Source organism: Aquarana catesbeiana, linkage group LG07 (genome assembly GCF_042186555.1).
Source record: "Aquarana catesbeiana isolate 2022-GZ linkage group LG07, ASM4218655v1, whole genome shotgun sequence".
Lineage (NCBI taxonomy): Eukaryota > Metazoa > Chordata > Amphibia > Anura > Ranidae > Aquarana > Aquarana catesbeiana.
In genome coordinates, this window is record NC_133330.1 from 87,822,875 (window position 1) to 87,847,518 (window position 24,644).

The 24,644-nt window shown below is 41.7% G+C and overlaps 1 protein-coding gene across 15 annotated transcripts in view; it reads left to right on the forward strand.

The window, feature by feature from the left end:
* PBRM1 (polybromo 1) overlaps positions 1 to 24,644 on the forward strand; it is a 159,689-nt gene that overhangs the window by 47,821 nt on the left and 87,224 nt on the right. For 14 of the 15 annotated variants that reach the window (XM_073592431.1, XM_073592437.1, XM_073592434.1 and 11 more), the window contains exons 9-12: positions 1,613 to 1,698; positions 1,867 to 1,958; positions 4,548 to 4,797; positions 18,845 to 18,986. In XM_073592431.1, coding sequence (XP_073448532.1) covers positions 1,613 to 1,698; positions 1,867 to 1,958; positions 4,548 to 4,797; positions 18,845 to 18,986 — 570 coding nt within the window. The remainder of the gene's footprint in view (positions 1 to 1,612; positions 1,699 to 1,866; positions 1,959 to 4,547; positions 4,798 to 18,844; positions 18,987 to 24,644) is intronic. The other variant, XM_073592433.1, reaches the window with a different exon arrangement.

Here is a 24,644-nt window from a genome sequence, read left to right on the forward strand (position 1 = left end):
ATTAAATAATGGCCTGGCTTACCATGACACATGTTAAAGCAGAGTTCCAGTCATTTGTTTATTAAAAGTCAGCAGCTACAAGAACTGTAGTTGCTGACTTTTAATAAACACACACTCACCTGTCCCACGGTTCAGCACTGAACGCAGCCATGTTCTCCCCACGTCCTCCCTCGGCGGCCCTGGCATCTCTACTATGGGTGGGCAGCCAGCTGTGATAGCTTTCGGCTTCACAGCCGGGTGCCTACCGCGCATACGCAAGCGGCTCTGCGCTCTGTGACTGGTCCCAAAGTCTTCTAGGACTTGTCATGTGTCCCAGAAGACTTCGGGAAGGAGAATTTGTGCTTCCGATCGCCTAAGGCGACCGGAACGGAAGTGGGAGCAGGTACCTGTCAAAATCGGGTACCTGCTCCTCCCCCCCTCAAAAGCATAGTTTCACAAACAGGAGCTGGGGAGGAGGCCCTTAAAGTGGATGTAAACCCAATGTCATCCTTTCTAAACTACTGCCATAGGGGTTATCTATAAGGATATACATGCCTCCTGCATGTATCTTTACCTGTCAAATGTCTCCCCTCTGTCTGTTATTAGACCCGAAAAACTGCATATTCTGTGGGTGGGTCTGTTGTCTGGAGCTCGGTGGGTGGAGTCGTGATGTCAGAAAACTCCCCGCCCACCTCTACACTCCCCTTGTCAATATATATTTTCTCCTGTGTATTTCTAACACTGAACTTCTGCTGAACTTCTGCTATGATCTCTAACATCCAGTAAAAAGACAGGAAAGTAACCACACGACTTCACATGCCAAATCATGCTGAGGTGTGGAACAGCCAATCCTTGCAGAGCTGCTGAATAAAGGAGTGGGGGAGGGAATTAAAAAATACTGCATGTCTCTTAGGCTAATGCACGAGATATGTAAATCACCTGTCACTCACAGCAAGGGGGAGGATTTGACAAAGTTTTTCTCAGTTTGTCAAGATTTTTCTCACAGAAATATAAAAGGAATTGCTCGGGGCTGGATTAACTCTGTGTGGCAAGACTGGGCTCAAATGATAGGAAATCTTATACTCTACAGTATGATATAAAAAAAAAAAAAAATTCGGGTTTACATCCACTTTAAAGCGGAAGTTCCACTTTTGGGTGGAACTCCACTTTAATATGCATATGATAACACACCACACAAATGTAACTCCAGCCTTAAAGTAAATGTAAGACAAAACGTGTCAGATATTTACTGATGTCCAGGGCTGCTCTCCAGAGATTTTGCTTCATTGACCTAGCAACAGTGGTTTCACCAGACAAGAAGTGAAGAGAAAATCTGCAACAGGAATGCAGAGAGCAGAGTCTTTTGCTTACTGCCCTGTACTATAAAAAAGGAGCTTTTTTTTTTTTTTTTTTTTGTCTGTGTTATAATTGGAGATGTTACTTCCTGTCTGGTGAAACCTTGACCAGGACTTTAACCATTCCCCACTGTATCCAAAAGAAAATCAAAGTTTTGAATATACCTCAATGTTTGTAGTACAACTGAATTGCCATCATTTTCTATTGTCAACAAATGTGCAGCTAGCATAAATGTTTATGAACAGCACAAATCACATATTTATCCTGTTTCTTCCAGGATGCAAATAACATAAAGAAACTTTTTGCCATGAAGAAGTCAGAAATTGATTATACAGAGTCTTCCAAGTCAAGTTTGCGTAGCAGGTACAAAATTACTCTCAAATTCTTTATCGTATACTTGTACCTATACCCAGGAAAATACCTGTGGGCTATATTCTCTGCCTTTGGGGGGGGGATTTATTGAATGGATTTATTGAAAACCAAACTAAAAGGGATGATTTGCTGATACTTTATAACTACTACTGCTTTCAGGAACAAGCGACCTGCACAGGGGGATAGACTGTCTGCTATCACAATGGCACTGCAGTATGGCTCAGAGAGTGAGGAAGATGCAAGTCTAAATGGTAAGATTTCTGTGTAGGGGCCACATCATATCTTATATTTTCAGTACCGGATATGCTGTTTAAGCTGTGCTAGTCATAATGAAAGCTGACCTAAAATTAGGATTATTCGTATAAATTTCCACTCATAAATTAATCAACTGCAACCATGGGGATTAAATATCTCGCTTCAGAAAAGGATACATGATCACATTTTGGCTTTTTGCTTGCGTTCTCTGAAGGGGAGTTTGGGCAAAGGGAGTTTGGTTGTCTGAATAAAATAGCTCTAAGCTTAGAGCCCTATAAGTGATCTTTTGGTAGCTCAGTCACACAAATAAATTCTATACTGTGTAGTTTCTGTGGGTATCAATCAGTTGTTATGCAATGGTACAAATGGCTGCCTATGGTGTAGGCCACACAAGTGGTTTAAACAGCCTTGTACAATATGTGCATTGTGTGATCATGCAAGATTATTAGTTTTGCGTGCTTTTTGTGTGGTGTACGTAGGGAACCATTTATTCCATCTGTTTAGTGATTACTAGTGATCTTGGTTTCTCATGTAGCTCCGACCGAAGTCATTTAAGGTCAGTGTTCTGTCACAACCTTGTGCTGTAGAGATGAGTATTAATTATTAATTAATTGAACTGGATCATTCTTATAGCGGAGGCATAAAGATAAAAAGGCTTTGCTTTGCGGTATTCTTGAGGTCACTTTAATGATTTTAGCTACAGACAGCTGGTATTTTCAGAAGGTGGTTATGACATTTCAATATAGCATGTCAGTAGTTTTTTATAATCCACTTAAAGTAGTGTTAATGCTCCAATGTTTTCAATAATGCATTCTCTGCTACATGATAAACATTGCCCAGTATATAATGAGCTGGGTGTGTGGGCAAAAAAAAAAAATCTTGCATTATTCACTATGCACTGCTGTCAGTCCCAGGTTGCACAGCACTGCATCCCTAGATTTCTGGGTAAAGGAACACGCACAGTGAGTAACTCACATGCACAGAGTCCTAAGGACAGTGCAGGCTGCAGTTGCTATTGATCACTGTCCGGGAGGAAGGGGACGCAGGGGAGTGGCTTTGCTGCCAATCTTTTTCTGTAGAGGCAGGCAGCATAAGCAGACTTGTCTATAGTTTACATGCAAAGGTAGCTCCATGGGTCCCTGTAAGAACCTGACAGAGCCACCAGAAAACAGGGAAAACAGGGAAACCCGGGAATTGAGTATTTTAAAGGACAGAATAAAAAAGCAAACACCAGGTTAAAAGTAAAACCACACAGCAATTGTGATAAGTGCTGGTGTCTGCAGCACTAGATTATGGAATTTTTTGAGTATAAATACTTAAATACATCCTGTGGTGTTTAGGCTGTAAAGCACACATGTATCTTGCTAATGTTGGGTTTAGTTTTACAGTGCAAATCCCAAACTGGTATATTGGTGCTTGTCATGGAATAGTGATCATTATATAATCCCTGTTTCAGAACCTTGAGGAACGCCCTGGTGATGATTAGTTTATGATCACATTGCTAAAATCACTAGCAGTAGGTATGGTTTACTATACATACGGAACAAATTGCTTCCTGTTAATTGGGCCATACAAGTAACATGTAGGAGCGATTAATTGCTAATGATTCCAAAATGCTCTAAATGTGTGCAGTTAATACTAGAGAGTGAGGACAGATCCTACTGGTGATAAAGATACTGAGGACTAAATTGTATGTATGGGGGGGAATGTATCATTGGTTTCTCCTCCTGCACTTTCTGCCGGTGCAGGCAAACAGTGGCTTTTGTAAATGCAAATTAAATAAATAAATAAAATATAGCACACCTATGACTACCTAGTAATGATTCGTGAGGACGTTTAATCAAAGAAGCAACCAAGAGGCCAGTGCTAACTCTGAGCTTGAGAAATGCACTATTCACCATGATGTACTTTATGGAATGCAGTAGTCCTATTAATACCTATTTTAGAGTTCACTAAAAGGCACACAAATGTGGAATAGGTTCTCTTGTCTGGTCTGTGCTGAATAGTAATGAATAAATGTAGCGCTGTGAATATAAGTAAATAAACAACACAAATTCCTAGTCTCAATACTCTCTAAATAATAAATAGTCCATTAAATAAAATGAAAAGTGAATGAAACTCTTCTTATGCTCAGTGTCTCCACATAATTCCACCACTGTGAATATTAGCCCTCAACAGGATTGCACACCACCACCAGTAAAATTGCGCGCTCACCTCCCAGATGAATACACAAACACATAAGCGGATCTCCCCACGAGTCCTTTGCTCTCTTTTCCTCTTCCCAATCAATGGTGGATACTCCAAATAGCTCTTTATTAATGGTAACTCAGCACACTTGCACACTTCTGTGCTGAACACTGACCGTAGGGCAACAGGCTTTTGTATTGTGATTTTAAAAAAAAATATTGCATCTTCAGTGTGCATGGGTTGTAAATCAAATGTTCAGAATACTAGTTAAATCTATTTTTTTATTCAGTCCATGGGGGTGAATACTTGAATATGACATTCTAAAACATGCATAATGCATTTTGTAGTTCTGTTTAATGCACCGCTTTCAGTACTGATATTTGCATTTGTTACTATAGCAGCAGTGACAGCAGCAGTAACAACATCAACTTCATCCATCCGCTATGAAGAGCCAGAGTCCGAAGGGGAAAGTGTTACCTCTTTTATGGACATATCAAATCCTTTATACCAACTTTATGAGACTGTCAGATCTTGCCGGAATAACCAGGGCCAGTTGATTGCTGAACCTTTTTTCCAACTTCCTTCAAAGAAAAAATATCCTGATTATTTCCAGCAAATCAAAAATCCTATCTCACTGCACCAGATCAGGTAAAGACATGATTTTTTTGTTTTACCTTATTATAGAGTGAAAGCAGCGTTCTTTTGTTACCATTTGAGGGTTTAAATAATATCTTGATCATGCAGGACAGGGCACAGTACTTTATTCATAGACCATTATATGCAGCTACCTTCAGGTGACTAGTCATTGACAAAAAAACTTGCTAGGGCTGCCCAGAGTGCACTATATAACTTCGCCCACTCTGTGAGACTTCAGTTATTTAATCGTACAGTACAGTCCCCAAACCATCTCCTGATAGAACAGAGCCTTGGGGGCAAGCTGCACATGCTCAGTTTGGTGCTGTATTGCTAGAGAGTTGTTTTTTCTTGGGGGAGTGCATGTGATCAGCACAGGGCCAATCAGCACTGTCCATACTTCTTTAACTTCTGATGAGAAATTGTATTTAGCAGTTTATATTTACTAAAACTATTGCAACTATTGGGTTTAGTAACACGTTAAGCTAAAAAAACCTCAAAGCTGATTGTTTTTTATATATAGCTGCATCAGATTTTGCACATTCCAGGTTTAGTAAATCAACCCCACAGTCTTCTAGCCTTGGCCTCTTCCAAATAGACCAGACCTACTGGCCCAAGGTCCCTTATTCCAGCCTGCTTCTCAGTCACTGGCTTTAAAAGCATGGCTGGTACGGGATATTTCTGCCTCTGTTGTTCCCACCTTACTCAGAGCAAGAAAATACAACTGGTCATGACCCAAGTACTCTCAAGGGACAGGTTTTTGTTTTAGCTCTCTTATTCCAAACCTCTTGCATTTCAATCCCTTATCAAGACTTTTTTTCATTGAGTTGCTCATACAGTATACATTCCCCAACTCTACCTCATATGTCACCTTGGAATCTCCACCTGGTGCTCTTTGTACTGCAGAGGCCTTCCTTTGAATCAGTTTGTGATATTTTGTTAGATAACCTCACTTGTAAGGTTTCTTTTCTGGTAGCCACTACATCTGTTTTAGACCATCTTCGTTCCTAACCAAGGTGGTCTCTTCTTTCTACCTCAATGAGGACATTGTTCTTCTTTTCCCCTGTCCTGCCTCAAAAGATGAAACTACCGTCTCTGTTTGCAAGAGTCCCACTTTGATCTGCCTGTGGGCACAAATTACAGTAACAACTGTGGTCTGTTTGCATAGAATAAAGGATGAATTCACAACTGGGGTCATATGGTTGCAGGTCAAGTGAGTTACCAATAATGGGAACATTTTCTATGAATGAGTCAGTTTTCTAAATTCTTACATGTTTAGTCAATTTGCCTTCTAAAACTGCTAGATTTAGTAGTTGTGTTTCCAGAAGTCACTGATTTCTGGAATTTGCATGAAGTGAAATTCCTGCACATACAGGAAGTGAAGTCACCAATTTTGCACAGAAAGTGGGTGTAGATCAAGCACGAAGAAAGTGAAATGTGCCTCCTGAGCGCATAGCTTACTCCTTTATTTCCATACCAGAAGTTAAAGCTGAACTCCAGCTTTTGTTACTTTAGCCAAGGCTACATATAGCACCGTGTTCCAGGTTCAAGCCTAGACCTTCCTGTCTTACTCTGAACACAGTAGAGTCCATCTGAGTGGGGTTCAGCCATTCATAGAAAGTGATGAATTCTAGCAATGTTGACAAAGCTTCCTCTGGTTGGCTGAGCCAGAGAGGCGGCCTAATGATGTCACAACCTCTGACTCAAACTGGAAGTTCTCAGCTCAAACCTGGAACACAGTGCTGTATGCTGAATGTAACCTCCTACATACAGTTTATACTGCACAACCTGCGCCTCACATGTTAGTGAGGGACATAGTTTATTTGGGCCAAAGAAACTATGTAAGGTGTAACAAAAGCTGGAGTTCAGCTTTAAAACTACACCGTAGCACAAAGATTACTTTCCAATATACATGCCATCAGTGACGTCTGCAGCAGCATACACAAACCAGTCCTATCTTTTTCTCACCCTATATAAGCCAGTGCTATCATATTTCTGAATCTATATTCCGATTGAGAAAGGTTTTTTTTTTTTTTTTTTAATTTAGATACCAATATTTACTTATCTGTATTTTTCTCCCCTCGTCCCCCCTCCCCCAAAAAAAAAAAAAAAAAAAAAAAAAAAAAAGGAAACAAGAAAAAAGGGGGGGGGAGCACAAAATTTATATCTGTCCTCCCTCTCCTCTTCCCTCTCTCTCTCCCCCTCAAGCATCCATAATTGTCACGTATCTTTCTGTATTCCTATACTCATGCCATCTTGCCCAGATCTTAATATATTTATCTCGTCGCCCTTCCGTCGAGTGTCTTGCTTCTTCCATTCCTCTAACCCATTCTACTCTTGTTATCCAATCCTTCATTCTTGGGATTTCTATATCCTTCCAATGACACGGGATCAGTGCTTTGGCTGCGTTTAAGAGGAATGGGATTACTGACTTTATGTATTGGGGGATCTCTCTTTCCGTGTCGTGAAACATGCACGCCCAGGGGTTATTATTGACCTGCTCCCCCGTTATCTGTTGTATTTCATCTAAGACTTCTCCCCAATATTTCTGGATTTTAGGGCATTCCCACCATAAGTGGGCAAGAGTACCAACTTTTCCACATCCCTTCCAGCAGGTTTGAGGGGTCTCCTTATCATATTTGTGTATCCTTTGGGGCGTCCTATGCCATCTTGCTATCATTTTATAGGCCATTTCATATGTCCGAGAGTCTTTTGCCGTTAAGTACACCATCTTTAGGATCTTGTTTCTATGATCTACACCTTCTAGCCCCCCCATTTCCTTTTCCCACTTCTCCAGGAAGGTGGGATATCCTTTACTCGCTTCCCCTCTTATGATGTTGTATAGTTTTGAAATACTTCCTTTCACACCCATTGGGGAGCTTAATAATTTTTCTATGGGCCTTAGCTGGTCTTTTCCTCTCAGTGGTTGTGGTAGTGAGCGTGTAAAGTGCTGTATCTGGGCGTACCTCCATTTGTCTAGTGGTTTGTTCCCCCAAGCCTGTGTGATTTCAGTGTAGGTGTATAGTTTATTTCCTCTCATTACATCTTTAAGTTGTATTGTATCTTTTTTTGCCCATCTCGTGAAATATAAATGTTCCTCCTTCCCCGGTAAAAAATAATCCGTGTTTATTAGTGATAATAAAGGTGAATTAAATTCCCAGTGGCTACTCTTACCTACCCTATCCCATATTTTAAAAGTGTTTCTAGTCAAAAAATTGGTTCTATCACCCAAATCTCTATGTTGTGGTGGGTTCCATATTAATTTTTCTATATCCGCCCCACTCAGTGTTACTTCAATGTTCACCCAACTTTTCTCCTGTTTATTGTGTAACCAGTCAATTATCCTAGCCATCACCACCGACTGGTAGTATTTTTTTAAATCCGGTGCACCTAGCCCTCCCATTTCTTTATCCCTCGTTAAAGTGTCATATGCTATCCTAGGGTGCCTACGTGCCCATATAAATCTCACTATTAAGGATTGTAGTTTGACAAAGAAATTAGGGGGGATTTCTATTGGGACCATTTGGAAGGTATATAATAACATGGGTAACACAAACATTTTAATCGAATTTATCCTGCCGATCCATGACAGGGCTTTGTATCTCATCCTGCCTAATAGGTCTTTAGCTTTGTTAAGTAGGGGTATATAGTTAGCGACAAATAGATCCCTCGGTGAAGGTGGTATTTTTATACCTAGATATGCCAGTTCCCTCTCACACCATGCAAATGGGAGCCCAATTTGCAGTGCTCTCTGCTCTCGCTTTGGGATTGTTATATTTAGGAGCTCTGACTTATTCATGTTTATTTTGAAGTTTGTCAGGCCTCCATACCACTCAAATTCCTTTAGCACCATGGGGATTGTTGTTCTAGGGCAAGTAATAAAGCATAACAGGTCATCAGCAAATGCTGCTATCTTGTATTCCTTCGATCCAACCTTGATTCCCTGAATGTCCCCATTCCCACGAAAAGCCGCTAAGAGTGGCTCTAGGGATAAAACAAACAGAATTGGGGAGAGGGGGCAACCCTGTCTTGTCCCATTAAACAATTCAAGGGGACAAGACAGGGTTCCGTTTACTCTAATCCTTGCCTTGGGATGTCTATATAATGAGAGTATCCATTTCATCATCCTCTCTCCTAGTCCTAGATGTTTCAAGGTTTCCGTCATAAATCCCCAATCCACTCTATCGAATGCCTTTTCGGCATCGATAGATAGCAGGGCTGCTGGGGTATTGCTCCTGATTACTTCCTGCATGAGGAGAAGTGTTTTTAAGGAGTTGTCTCTCCCCTCCCTGCCCGGGACAAATCCTACCTGGTCATTGTGTATCCATTGTTTTAAACCCATTTTCATCCTGTCTGCGAGTATTCTAGAAAAGATTTTTGTATCTACATTTAAGAGTGAAATTGGTCTGTAGCTTCCAGGGGAGGATGGGTCCTTTCCTTCTTTCAGGATTAGGGTGATGTGCGCTAATAGAGATTCTTCTCGGGACTCTTCATTCTCCCCGAGAGCATTCAAATATTCACATAGTTTGGGTGCGAGTATTTCAGAAAATTTTTTATAATAAGCTACGGAGAATCCGTCGGGGCCCGGGCTCTTCCCCAGGGCGGTGTTTTTTATTGCCTTTTCTACCTCCTCTTGGGATATGGGAGCATCCAGACGTTCAACCATATCCTTCTCTGCCCTGGGGAGGTCTAGTCCCCGAAGGTACTCCCTTATTCTTTCCTTCCTCTTGTCCCTCCCCCTCTCTCTCTGGCCTACATCGTAGAGGGCGCTGTAGTAAGAGTGGAATATCTTAGCAATTTTTGGCGTAGAGAATTCTAGGTTCCCCTCTTCATCTCTTATTTTAGGTATAAAAGTCCTATTCTTTTTTTCCCTGACCCTTCTGGCCATCCACTTTCCTGGTTTATTCCCTTCTCTATATACATCTCTATTTATCATGTCGAAAGCACACTTCCTTTCCTTCTCCAGCAACTCATTCAGGTCTCTTCTTTTCTTAATTAATTCACGCTTTTCGGGTAGCCCCCTAGGTCTTGTACTCTGTTCCGCTTCCTGAATCTCTCTGTATAATCGTGTCAGGTTTTCCCCTCTCTCTTTTTTTTTTCTTGTTCCCATAGCAATCCAAATCCCTCTTATGTAGGTTTTATGTGCTTCCCAAAGAGTGGGTCTAGATATATCTTCTGTATCGTTGATCTTAAAGTAACTTTTTAATTCCTGTTCTATTTTCTCAACTACATCTGGGTACTGCATCAGGGAATCATTAAGTTTCCAGTTTGTCCTAGACCGATCTGCACCGGCGATCTCCACTTGGATTTTCACCGGTGCATGATCGGATAATGTAATAGCCTTTATTTCTGCTACCTTCAAGAAAGGGACCAGCTGATGTTCTATTAAAATATAGTCGAGTCTCGAGAATGATTTGTGTACCTGGGAAAAGAATGTGTAGTCTCGAGCTTTTAAGTGGCTTATCCTCCATGCATCTATCAATTGCATGCGATTTAACATTTTCTTAAGTGTCCCTCCCTGTGTGCCCGATCTTAACTCACTCCTTGATGTATCCACCTCAGGGTCCATACACATGTTCAAATCTCCTGCGATTATTAGCCTCCCTTTTTTAAAAGATTCTAATTTCATCAAGACTCTCTTTAGGAAGCTTTCCGGGTTTCTATTGGGAGCATAGATATTTGCCAATGTGATCCATGACTCAAACATCTTCCCTTTCACAAACAAAAACCTGCCCCTAGGATCGGCCAGTCGCTCCTCTTCTTCAAACCTTACTGTTCTATCGAACCCAATGGCCACTCCCCCTGAATGTACTGAGCTAGCATCCCCATAGCGCCATTCTGGGAACCAATAAGATGCAAGTCCCCTACTTGAGTGTGTTACATAGGTCTCTTGTAGGAACACCACATTTGCACCTAAAAGGTGCAATTCTTGATTGATTTTATACCTTTTTTTTTCCGTATTCATTCCCCTTACATTGTAGGTAACAAGGTTTATTACTCCCATTTTATATTACTGGAAGGAGCGTCCGGCCAATCCCATGCGGCATAGCAGGGGAGAGAGAGAGGGAGAGAGAACCAAAAAAAAAAAAAAAAAAAGAAAAACCCACCGGGACAACCACCCACCCCCCTCCCCCCACCCCCACCTTCCACTCCCACCTCCCCCCACCCTCCCTCTGGAACAGGTCGCCTATTCTGGCGGGGCAGATTCCTCTGTTCAAAACATGGGTCAGGTGGTCATCCTCAATCGGATGCCATCCCGCATCCATCTTCCCCATAGGGCTCATGTCGCGAGGGTTCCCCGTGTCACCCCAGCACCCTCCCCCCTCCCCCCCGCACCGCTCATCTCGGCATTGCCCTTCTCCCCTTAGCTATGCCTCTTGGATACTAACTTGCGTTAACCATCATGCCCCTACCCTCCCTCCGCCATGCTTTATCTTGCGCTGGGGTTACAGTCTCCCCCATACCCCAGCCCGGGATATTTGGAGGGGCAATATCTAGCTTGCAGCAAAAGTCCTCGAGGTCTTCTGGGAATCTGAGCACTGCCGTTTGTCCATTCTTTTTTCCGATTAAGCAAGCCGGGAACCCCCATTGGTATGGTATTTCTGTCGTTTTCAGCATGCTTGTCAATGGTTTTAGTAGCCTCCTTCTTGTGAGGGTCTCTGCAGAAAGGTCTGGATAGACCTGTATCTCTGCCCCTTCAAAGCTTAAGCCTGGTTGATGTCGCAGCTTTCCCAGGATTTTGACTTTTTCCTCCTCATAGTGAAACTTCACTATCACATCTCTTGGGTTCTCCGATGTATTTCTGGGGTATCGTGCAACCCTATGGGCTCTGTCAATTTTCAAGGGGGCCGTCACTTCTTTATCTAGCAATGGGTTTAGCAATTTTTGTAATACCGGCACCAGCTCTTCCTTCCCGGCTTTCTCTGGGAGGCCCTTGAATCGCAGATTTTTGCGTCGGCTGCGATTCTCCTGATCTTCTAATTTATAGAGGAGGCTTCTATTCGCTCTTTGCAGATCCCTTATTTGCGTGTTCATACCTTCCAGCCTCCGCTCATGCTCTTCCAGTCTGTCTTCCGTCTCTTCCACCCTTTTCAACACATGCCCAATATCTACCCTTACGGTCGCGATCTCTTTTTTGAGGGAGGTCTCCAGTTTCATTAGTAATTCAGTGAGCATTTCTCTGATCTGTGGGGCCTCTCCCTGTATGAGTTGGAGTGATGGTTTGTTCCCCCCGGTGAGATCCTCCTCTTCATATCTCCCATGAGAGCCTTCCTGTATCTCGAAGCCGTGAATCTGTTGGCTTCCACTGATCCTTGCTCTTGCGCTTTTACTTCTATTCTCTTCTGTTGCCCCTTTCTGTTTGTTTATCCCTGGGCGTGAGGGTGCTTCCAATCTGGGGCTCCCCTGGGGTTCTTCCAACATGCTGGCCTCGGTTGACATATATCGCTGAATCCCACCTGGGCTGGGAGCGGTTATAGTTCCTTTGCTGCCCTTATTTGCCTTCCCCCTCATCTCCCCGGGCCTCAGAATACTCCGCCCTGCCCCAAAGAATTAGTGCGAGCCCAGATGTAGTTAGCTGTACCTAAGTTACTCCTTTGCGGGACTCGGAGCCAACTCCCTCGGTTCCCTCTCCTGGCCCTCAAATATAAGTGGGCCAAACACCCACACCCGCTCACACCTTCGCTCCTATGCTGGGTCCATAAAAAGTCCCCTCGATCCACTTGGATCTATGGGGGGGTCCTCCGTAGAGGCTATACTTCGCCACCGACCCTATACGTCAGATCTGAGCGGGTGTGTTTACCTCCCAGTAGTATCACAGGGCGGCTATCTAATCCTTTCTAGGCTCTGTCTAGCGGGGAGACGAGTGAATTTAACCGCCAACCCCCCAATTTAGGGTAGGATATATGTTTCTTTTTGAGTTAATCTTACTCCTGCCTCTCTACCCTTCTGTCCCTATGTCGGGTATTCACTTATATAGTCCAAGTAGCCCCGAGTGGCCGGTATCTCTACCAGATACTTTGTCCTCTTAGCCTTTGGCTATCAAAAAAAAAAAAAAAAAGGGGTCAAGAAGGTGGTCCCCGCGTTTAGGAATAGGAAAGAGGGGCTAAGGCAGTCAGGCCTTCTATTTTAGATCATCTGCCTTCTACTATATGCGTCCTAGAGGGTTAACACAGTTAGCGCTGTTATAAAGAGTGTCACTTAAAGTTAAAATCCTTATTTCTTTCGCTCAGACTACTCCTCTAGGTATGGAGCCAACTCAGTTCTTTTTGAGATTTATAATGTCACAAAAATGGATGAGTGTAAGGACGCACAGGTGTTCACATTAAACAGGTAGGAAAAACAGGTAGTATGCAAATCGGGTAGTAGGTAATCAGTTCATCTGTCCCGGATACCTGTATGTAAATAGATACATCCCAAACACCTCTCTACTACTTGCTGCTGTTCTGGGGATATTTCCCTCAACCCTTACTGTAAGTCCTAGATCCAGGTAGTTCAAACAGTGACAAGAAGGGTTAATTTCCGTAGAATATAAATGCAGGGTAACGCAGAGCATGCAGAGTAAATGCAGAGTAACGTTTGATTTCTTACTCGGAAAATATACATGTAGAGTAACGCAGAGTAATGCAGAGTAGATGCAGAGTAACGTTTGATTTCTTACCCTGTTTTCCAGCTGCTTCTCTAAAGACTTCACAGGGGGGGGCCGGGGAGACACACAAGGGGATATCAGCTTACACGGGGCCTCTCCTCGGCTCTCGCTTCACTCTGCTCCTATTCCCGTGTGTCTCCCTGCAGGCTACCCCCCTCCAGCTGCGGCGTTACCTTATTGCTTGTTTAGCAGCTCCAACACCCAGGGTTCTCTCCCCCCTCCGTTGCTTCAGAGCTCCCGCTCCAGCTATCCGCGTTGGTTGCGGTGTTGAGGGCTTATCCCAGCAGTAGCGGCGGCAGCGGTAGTGGTTAGCAGCTGTCTCTCTCTTCTCCCACTCCGCTCCGTACCGGCATCATCTCTCTGCGCCGGCGTCTTTGTGGCTTCCCAGCTTCCTCCTCACTGTTTGAGCGGATATGCGGGGAGGGCGGTGGCGCCAGGCTTCCTACGGAGCGCTCCTACGTAGCGACACTCCGCCCCATCCCCCCCGCTCTCTTTACTCCTATGTTCCGATTGAGAAAGTGATGTTACTTCTTTCTACTGTGAAGAATTTCCATATCTCCACAAATTTATTTTACTATGTTGATGGCTGAGATTTGCTAGGGTGTCCTTTTGCATAATTCTTGTTCTGTTCCCTCTCCCTCCCCTCCTGTTCTACTGTGTATCTAACAACTTAGACATTTTCCATCCCTCAGTTTCACAGGTAGTTTCTTATTTCTTTATATTGCAGAGTGCCCTGTTCCCTCCTCAGGGCACACAACATCTCCTAGCTCTCTGCAGCACACACCTTTATCCACTTAAGGACTAGCCTCGGTTTGGATTTTAGGTGTTTACATGTTTAAAACAGGTTTTTTTGCTAGAAAATTACTTAGAACCCCCAAACATTATATATGTTTTTTTTTTCCAACACCCCAGAGAATAAAATAGCGGTCGTTGCAATACTTTTTTTTTGCACTGTATTTGAGCAGCGGTCTTATAAGCGCACTTTTTTTGGAAAAATTAACTTTTTTGAATAAAAAAATAAGACAACAGTAAAGTTAGCCCAATTTTATTTTTTATGTTGTGAAATATAACGTTACGCCAAGTAAATTGATACCCAACATGTCACGCTTTAAAATTGCCCCCGCTCGTGGAATGGCGTCAAACTTTTACCCTCAAAAATCTCCATAGGAGACGTTTAAAAAATTCTACAGGTTGCATGTTTTGCGTTACAGAGGAGGGCTAGAGCTAGAATTATTGCTCTCGTTCTACCGGTCGCGGCGATACCTCACATGTGTGGTTTGACCACCGTTTTCATATGCGGGCGCTACTCGCGTATGCGTTCGCTTCTGTGCGCGAGCTCGTCGGGACAGGGGTTTTTAAAAAAAAAAATTTTATTATTTATTTTACATTATTTTATTTTTTTTTAACCTGTTTAAAAAAAAAAAAAAAATTGTGTCACTTTTATTCCTATTACAAGGAATGTAAACATCCCTTGTAATAGAAAAAAGCATGACAGGACCTCTTAAATATGAGATCAAAGAGAGAGAAAGACCTCAGATCTCATATTTACACTAAAATGCAATAAAAAAAAAAAAGTCATTTAAAAAAATGACATTTAAAAAAAATATGCCTTTAAGAGGCGTGGGCGGAAGTGACGTTTTGACGCCGCTTCAGCCCAGCAGTGTCATGGAGACAAGTGGGCGCCATCTTAGCCTCACTCGTCTCCAGGCACAGGACGGAGATGGATGCGATCGCCTCCGCCGCTACCGACGGCTCCGGTAAGCGGCAGAGGGCACCGGATCGCAGCGGGAGGGGGGGCCCTCTCCCGCCACCAATAAAAGTCATCTCGCGGCGAATCCCCCACAGGGACCACTTTTATCAGAAAGCCGGCCGCCGCATGAAAACGGGGATACCGGGGTTATGGCAGCTAGCTGCTGCCATAACAACGGTATCCCCCTTCAAAGTTTGGACGTACATCGTCGTGCGGCGGTCCGGAAGTGGTTAAAGAACAACTCCAGCTTTTCACACAATTTACATTACTTGTTTGGGCCAAGCTAGATTAAACAATGTGCTAAGTATGGCGCCAACAGCATGATAAAATGTGTGTGTGTATACAGAGGGGTAATAAATGATTTGATCCCCTGCAGATTTACTTACAGAGAAATAGAGTCTATAATTTATATCATAGGTGTATTTTAAAAGATGGAGACAGAATATCAACCAAAAATCCAGAAAAAAAAACACATAAATGTTATACACTGAGTTGCAGTTCAGTGAGTTAAATAAGTATTATTCTCCAAGCAAAACATGACTTGGTGGAGAAACCCTTGTTGGCAAGCACAGAGGTAAGATGTTTCTTGTAGTTGGTTACCAGGTTTGCACACATCTCAAGAGAAATTTTGGTCCACTCTTCTTTACAGATCTTCTCTAAATCCTTAAAGTTCTTTGACTGTCTCTTGGCAACTCGAAGTTTCAGTTCCCTCCATAAATTTTCTATAGGATTAAGATCTGGAGACTGACTAGGCCACTCCATGACCTTTTAAAGTGATTGTAAAGTCTCATTTAAAAAAAATAAAATAAAAATAACAAACATGTTATACTCCATCCACAACCCATCTTCAGTGTTCTAGCTGAGGAAAGAAGGTTCTCATCCAAGATTTTACAATACATGGCCCCGTCCTTTGGCCTCTCAATGCGGGAAAGTCGGCCTGTTCCTTTTAGCAAAGAAACAGTCCCAAAGCATAATGTTTCCACCCCCCCTGCTTGACTGTAGGGATGGTGTTTTTAGGGTCATATTCAGCATTTTGCACGGCAAGTCAAGTTAATGCTAAAGAGCTCAATTTTGGTCCCATCTGACCACAGCAGTTTCTCCCAATCCCTCTCTGAATCATGTAGATGTTCATTGGCAAACTTCAGATGGGCCTGTACATGTGCCTTCTTGAGGAGGGGGACCTTGTGGGCAGTGCAGGATTTCAATCCATGTCGGCGCATTGTGTTACCAGTAGTTTGTTTGGTGACTCTGGTCCCAACTGCCTTAAGATCATTCACACGCTTCTCCCGTGTAGTTCTGGGCTGATCCCTCACTTTTCTCATGATCATCCTTGCCCCATGAGCAAAATCTTGCATTGAGCTCCAGACCGAGGGTGATTGATGGTTATTTTATATTTCTTCCATTTGCAAATAATCGCTCCAACAGTTGTCTCCTTCTCACCAAGTTTCTTGCTGATGGTCTTGTAGCCCACTCCAGCCTTGTGCAGATCTACAATCTTGCCCCTGAAGTCTTTTGACGGCTCTTTGGTCTTGCCCATGGTGGTGGGTTTGAATGGAACAAAGAGATTCTGTGGACAGGTGTCTCTTATACAGATAAAGAGTTGTCGTTAGGAGCACCTTGACAGAACGAATCTGTGTACCACATGAACACATACTGTAGCCAGTCTGTGGGAGCCAGAATTATTTTTAGTTGGGGATCAAATACTTATTTTACTCACTGAACTGCAACACAATTTTTTAACATTTGTATCATGTGTTTTTTTCTGGAATTTGGTTGAAATTCAGTTTCTATCATTTTAAAATACATCTATGATAACAATTATTGACCCTTTGTTTCTTTGTGAGTGGGCAAACCTACAAAATCTGCAGGTTATTAAATAATAATTTTCCCCACTGTATGTGCAGCTGTCCCTTTAAGTGGATGGGCCCACCTTCAAATCGCAACATAGTGCCTCATATACACCTATATCACTCCAATGCCTCATATAAATAAAAATCAATATGACATCATCAAACATAAACCCATAAATAGTATCTCAATTCATATGTGTGCAAAAATAGAAAAAAACATAAATATTTAACATGCCTCAAATAATTTGGGGTGGTAACAGATGTCACTCCTCAAATCATAATTCAGATGATCCACATAATACTACATAAGGTTCACCGACACCAGGCTCTCCAGATCTTTCTCTCAGAAAGCATAATTGATCGTAATAGTGTATTTTTTTTTTTATTAAAGAGTGGGTATAAAACAACAAATATTCACCTACATTTAATGGTGCTGCCTTTAGCGCCAACATAAGCAGCCTTGTGTTTTTTTGCAAGCCGCTCGTATGGAGCTGGCGTACGTTCTATAGACTCTAAATGATGCCTGAGACCCAAACGCAAGTGATGTCAATGATGGCTGATGTGCAGCCTCAGTGCATTTTGCAAAAACTGCGTCATCAGGAAGCTCTTGATGATGCAGTTTTTGCAAAATGCATTGAGGCTGCCTGTCCAGCATCGTTGATGTAATTTCCTGTTGGGTCTTGGGCATCATTTCCGGTAGTTTGGAATGCATGCCGGCTCCATACAAGCGGCTTGCAATAAACACAAGGCTGTTTATGTTTGGTGCTTATCCCATCAGTCTGTGTTTAGTTTCTTCACACAATGCATCATCTTTTTCCCTGTTGCATTTCCCGAAAATGCATTTCCCATATGTTTTTTTTACATCTGATGGACTTTGGTTTGCACAAAGTATAACCATTATCCTTAAATGTGCTCAGTGTCTGTAATAAGATTTCGCTTCACTTCCTGTTGTGTTACTAGTCACATAGAGCGGACGTAAAAAGGGAGACACAGAAGTAAAAAAACATTTTTGTAGTTTTAACCCTTCCACACTCTAGTAGAGTTTATTATTGTGGCCCGTGTCCCCTTTGGGAGATTTCCTGTGAGTTCCTGTTGTGTCTGACATCTATCAAATTTTGGAAATGAGGATAAATCTCTGATTTGGGTACAGAGACAGTAGGAATAAAGTTAAAGTGATTGTAAAGGCTCTTTTTTTTTATTTTACTTTTTTTATTAACAAACATGTTATACTTACCTATATTATGCAGTTGGTTTTGCACAGAGCAGCATGGATCCTCCTCTTCTCGGGTCCCTCTTTGCTGCTCCTAGCCCCTCCCTCCTTTTGAGTGCCCCTCAGCCAGCAGCTTGCTACAGGGGGAAGCCAAGCCAAGTCAGAGCTCCGTGTATCCATTCAGACACTGAGCCCCGACCTGGCCCCGCCCCCTCTCTCCCCTGATTGACTGACTGATTTTGACAGCCTCCGGAGCCAATAGCGCCGCTGCTCTGTCTCAGCCTGTCAGGGAGAGTGTCCTGGATGGCTGAGGGCATTGTGGACATTGCTAGAGAGAGAAGGAGCTCAGGTAGGTAATTAGGGGGTTGCTGGGGGGAAGCTACACACAGAAGGTTTTTTTATCTTAAAACATAGGGTGCATTAATGCAGGATTAAAACCTTTAACACAGGTTTTTACCCTGTAACAAATTGAAAGCTTTGGTTGGAGTCTTGTCTTTGACCCTTCCAATACACTGGTAAAATGTTATGACCTCTCTCTGTTAGAAAAATGTATCAGTTTTCCACAGCAGCGTTTTGATAAAATTGTTTCCTTCACTTTTATTCAGAAATAAGCTAAAGAACCAGGAATACGAGAGTCTGGACCACTTGGAAACAGATTTAAATATGATGTTTGAGAATGCGAAGCGGTATAATGTTCCAAATTCTGCAATATACAAGAGGGTGTTTAAACTGCAGCAGCTTATGCAGGTAAATCTACTTTTTTGTTTTACTGTATTCTAAGATGTTATATGAATCCAGATTAAAGGCATTGTTGTCCTCAGATTGGCCTACTGGACTTTATTTCAGTAATGGGGAACACTTGTATAGTTTCTGCGAAAGGGTCTTAAGTGACTTTTATGGGTCACTGTAAGCTTCAGCCCTTGTTCACACTGCCGCAGCTTCATATCCAACATCCCTGCGCGACTTCATTGCGGCTTCCATACGACTCCTTTAACAGAAGTCAATGCAACTCACGTTGACGTCACTCCAAAAGTAGTGCAGGAACCATTTTCTAAGTCGGAGCAACTTGAGTCGCACCAATTAGACCGGTTCCATTGCCGTTAATGGGGCACGACTTGTCATGTGACTTTGAACTCTCAAGTCGCATGACAAGTCGGGGCAGTGTGAACCAGGGCTTACTGTTCAGGTTGGGTAATTGTAGTTGTAGGAGGGTCTGTCTGTCCAAATGGAGAGTGTTCATGAAGCAGGTGGGAAGCCATGAAATGTTTGGCCTAAGGGACATAGAATTCTCTGGACTCTTTGCTGTCTGGTAAGCCCTTGTATAGGTTGTACTGCAAATGGAGCTGGTATCTGTAGGTATTGGAGTCACTTTTTTTTCTTGATCACTGATTGGACACTGGCAAACAAAACTGAAAGCCAGCCCAGGTTATAATCCCTCCTACTACCAGCTTGCCTTTGTTTTTTTTTTTTTGGTTTATTTCTAGTGTCCTAGGAGGATACATGTCTTTTCATCAGTTTTGCTGTGTAAAACACAGAGCTATTTTTTTCCAGCACTTCTTTGTTCTTTGAAGGATATTATGAAGGGATGAGCACTATACAAGAATTAAGGCACAAATAGGGGGTTGCTCCTTTAGATGAGTGGATACCCTGCCTGTATAGCATTATTGCCTCAACCTATACGAGATAAAGAGAATTTACTGGTCGGGTGACACACTTTATCTTACAGATACATAAGATTAAAACTGCTAAGGCGGAGCCTAAAATACCGCCATATATTGGAAAATGGGAGGGAGAAATTGGGGTGGCCTTGAATGAGCAACAAAGAAAAAAGGTGTTGAAGCTGGCTCAATTCCTCAATTGACGCACACCGTAGAGATACATTTGTTTAACAAGATGGTATATTGCACCTGTTAAAGCACATAAATACCAAGCAGGAAAGTCACCATTATGTTGGAGAGGGTGTAACGAAAGTTTCACATTTGGTGGGGATGTGTAAAATACAAGAGTTTTGGACCGGGATAATTAAGTTGAAATCTCTGGTACTAAAATACCCAGGGAACCATGAATATGCTTGTTTCATGGTACAGTGAGATCAATAGGACAGTATAGGAAATCACTTCCCATTCCCCATTTATTGAATGCAGACAAAGGATTTATTCCAAAGTTCTGGGGCTTGCAAGAGGTTCCATTGATGGGGTAATTGTCTAAGGAGGGTGAAATATATCTATACCATGGAAGAATTCTATCACTCAAATGAGAATTTATCAAAGATTTGGGAGGGGTGATTTGAGTTTAAAAAAACAGAAAAATAAGCGGAGTTGATTTGGTGGATAGAATGAGTGAGAAGAAGAAAGGAAGAGTTTGAGGAGGTGTTGGATATTAAAGGTGTGTTCCAGGGGGAGAGGTTAATTGAAGTCTAAATTTAGTGTTTTGTTTTGTGTGTGAAGGAGGGGAGTGGAATGGGTTTATAAATGAAGTCAGTAACATGTTACACCCTAAATGTGGGCATAACATTTACCATGTTACTAAAAGTGGACTTATCCTTTAACATCCGCTTTTAAAACTTCTCTCTGTGGTGATTGAAATAGTCTTGGTAAGCCTGTTGCTTTCTACCAGTGCTGTTTCCAGTCTAATGCCATTTAAAAATCCTAGAGCTGCAAAGGCCTTTTTTTTCCCATACACTTTTAAAAATATCTCTATGAAGATTGGAATCATTCTGATAAGTTGTTTGTGCTCCCCAAAGCACTTATTCGTCTGTCAAGCTGGGGAGGAGTCCTATAAGTGAGGGAAATTGGTTGTCTGAGGAATCTTGTTTCCTGATCAACATCTTGGAGTTTCGGGTGATTTGTCTGTCTCTGCAGCATTAAACTATCCTGCTAGAAGACCATCTGATCTGTTTGAACCCATCAGAGACATTCCTTTCTCCACTCTCACCCACAATGTGGTGTTTCTTGTAGCCATCACCTCTGTGTCCGGAAGGTATAAAACTTTCTCTGTCATTCTAGGGGCGAGAAAGAAAATTGCGGGGGTTTTTTCTTTTTTTTTTTTTTTTTCCAGGAATCCGTTGAGGGACACCGGTCCTACCCCTCTGTGTATATGATCATACTGTGGTGCTTCTTCAGTACCAATCTGAGGCATGTGACTAGTAAAAAGGGTTATCCTGGGCAGGTGTTCAGTTTGGCAGTTTTCAATTTTTCTGATGGCAGATGTTCAACCAAAAGGAACTAAGCATTGTTGAACTCGTTTGTTTTCCCTGAAGAGCAACCCTTCTGTGTTTGAAATGTGTTGAAAACCCAGCAGTATTCTGTGTGCTTATTCTGATCTGAATCCTCTTAACCACTTCAAGACCCAAATATGTATATACAGGCGCATCTCATAAAATTAGAATATTATCAAAAAGTTAATTTATTTCAGTAATTCAATTCAAAGTGAAACTCATATATTTTAGATGGATGCATTACAGACAGTGATATTTTTCAAACATTTCTTTTTAATTTTGATGATTATAGCTTACAGCTAGTGAAAGCCTAAAATTCAGAAAATTTTAATATTATATAAGACCAATAAAAAAAGAATTTTTTTAACAGAAATGTTGGCTTACTGAAAAGTATGTACAGTATAGTATGCACTCAATACTTGGTCGGGGCTCCTTTTGCATGAATTACTGCATCAATGCAGCGTGGCATCAGCCTGTGGCATTGCTGAGGTGATATGGAAGCCCAGGATTTTTTGATAGTGACTAAACTCAATTTAACAGTTTTCTAAAACCGTGCATTCAAGGCATGTCACGAATAATAACTGTCACAGTTGCATATACTCTCAATCGACCTGTCAAGCCATCAAAATGGCCAGTGTCATAACTAATCACAGAAGCTAAGATGGCCGCTTCCTTGGCTGTAAAGGATAGACTGTTTAGGTCCACTTTAAGTATACAGTAGTGTGTAACAGTGAATCTTGTAAACAAGCTGTACTTTTTGATGTTGTATTGCTTGAATGCCTATTATTTACAGGAAATGTTCTCAATGAGTATGTCATTCCCATACCTTTGCATACATTTAGATGACTGTCATTGTCTTTTTTTGCTAAGCAGAAGATAGAAAAAATTGGTTCTCATGAGCTTCTGAGTGTTTTGTATGCATCTTGGTGAAATTGTTAAAATTTTTGTTTTAAAGCTGGGGTTTTTTTCAGTTTTTTGGGGTTGTTTTGGTACAGCTTCGGTCAAATAACGTGTATATATATATAATGAAAGGAATTCCACGCCTTGCTGCCTTCTCCTTATGATGGCCATACACGCATTGATTTTGTTACCTGATCAGTGTGTGATTTGTTCAAAATGATTACATCTGAAAACAATCGAATAGCCACACCTACCATTCCAAATGAGTTCAACTCAATTTAGAACAGATTAGATCAAACTGAGTCAGTCGGTCAGGGTGGAAAATTATTGATCACTTTGCATTGATTGGCAGCACTGAGATACACTATATTACCAAAAGTATTGGGACTCCTGCCTTTACACGGACATGAACTTTAATGGCATCCCAGTCTTGGTCCATAGGGTTCAATATTAAGGTAATTTTTAGGAACCTGTCAATGACTAGAATAGTAACACTGGATTGGCATATATTTATAAAGGGATCAAAGTTTTTACCAAGTAACTATAGTCCTGTTAGTTTAACTTCTATAGTCGGGAAGATACTGGAGAGTTTAATAAAAGACCACATATATGAGTTCTTGCTGGAAAAAAATATATATTTTTTTTAATTCCTTTATTTCGTTATTATATGCCATAGATACATAACACAAAACAAGTCATATCATATATTCCTGACAATTACATATCGGTTATCACAATCGTTTGGACATGACAATAAAATCAAGTGAACATAGATTTTTGGATATTTAGGAAATGTTCTAGCCAATGTTATATCATTTATATAAACAAAAATCCAAGGTGGCCTAAAAAAGAGCCACCTGGTAAAGATATCAAACTGGTCATGAAACAAAAGGGATATGCATCAACTTATTATTCAAATTCAAACAGTTATAATGCAGAATACATTGACATGTATTTCTGGCTCACCATGTATTGTGTAATTTCTATATGTGAGTTACCGCCGTCACTATGGCTGTGGTAGTGAGCATAATGGTACAGAGGATATTCAGGGTGAAAAGAAAGACTGAAGAAGTAGAAAAGGATGAAACGGAAAAAAATATTTTAAGCAACAGACAGCATGTATTCATGAGAGACAGAAGTTGTCAAACAAACCTGATTTCTTTTTTATGAAGAGGTAAGTAAAACCTTGGACAGAGCGGTGGCTGTGGACGTGGTATACTTGGATTTTTCAAAAGCATTTGACACAGTTCCCCACACACGGATAATGTGTAAGGTAAAGTCTACAGGCTTGGAAATATCAGTTTGTAAATGGATAGAAAACTGGCTAAAAGACAGAATTTGGAGACTAGTGGTTAAGGATTCATACTCTGAATGGTCTAAGGATATCAGTGTTGGGACTCCTACTTTTTAATACCTTTATAAATGATATTGGGTCTGGGATTAAAAGTACAATTTCAGTGTTTGCAGATGACACCAAGCTATGCAGTGGAATAACATCTTTACAGGATATCTCCAATTTACAAGTCAACCTTAATTAACTGTTTCATTGGGCGACTATGTGGCAAATTAGATTTAATGTTGATAAATGTAAAGTTTTGCACTTGGGGGCTAAGAATATGCATGCATCATACATACTGGGGTACAACTGGGGGCGTCCATAGTGGAGAAGGATCTGGGGGTATTAGTAGATCATTAGTTTAATAATAGCATGCAATGCCAAGCTGCGGTTTCCAAAACGTGCAAAGTCCTTTCTTGTATTAAGAGACGCCAGAGAGAGAGAGATAATTTTGCCCCTGTACAAATCATTAGTGAAACCTCATCTGTAATATGCAGTTCAGTTTTGGGCAGCAGTTCACAAAAAGGATATCGGGGAACTGAAGAAAGTGCAGAGAAGGCCAACCAAACTGATAAGAGGCATGGAGGAGCTCAGCTATGAGGAAAGATTAGAGTAAACTGAATTTATTCTCTCTTGAGAAGAGGAGATTAAGGGGGGAAATGATCAACATGTACATTTGTACATGTTGATCATTTCCCCCCTTAATCTCCTCTTCTCAAGAGAGAATAAATTCAGTTTACTCTAATCTTTCCTCATAGCTGAGCTCCTCCATGCCTCTTATCAGGAGGAGCACTTGGAACTTGGTGAACTTGGTGTTGCATTATTTACTTATTATTTTATAAGATCATCACAGAAGACAAGAGGGCACTCTTTACGTCTAGAGGAAAAGAGATTTCATCTCCAAATAAGGAAAGGTTTCTTCACAGTAAGAGCTGTGAAAATTGGAATAGAC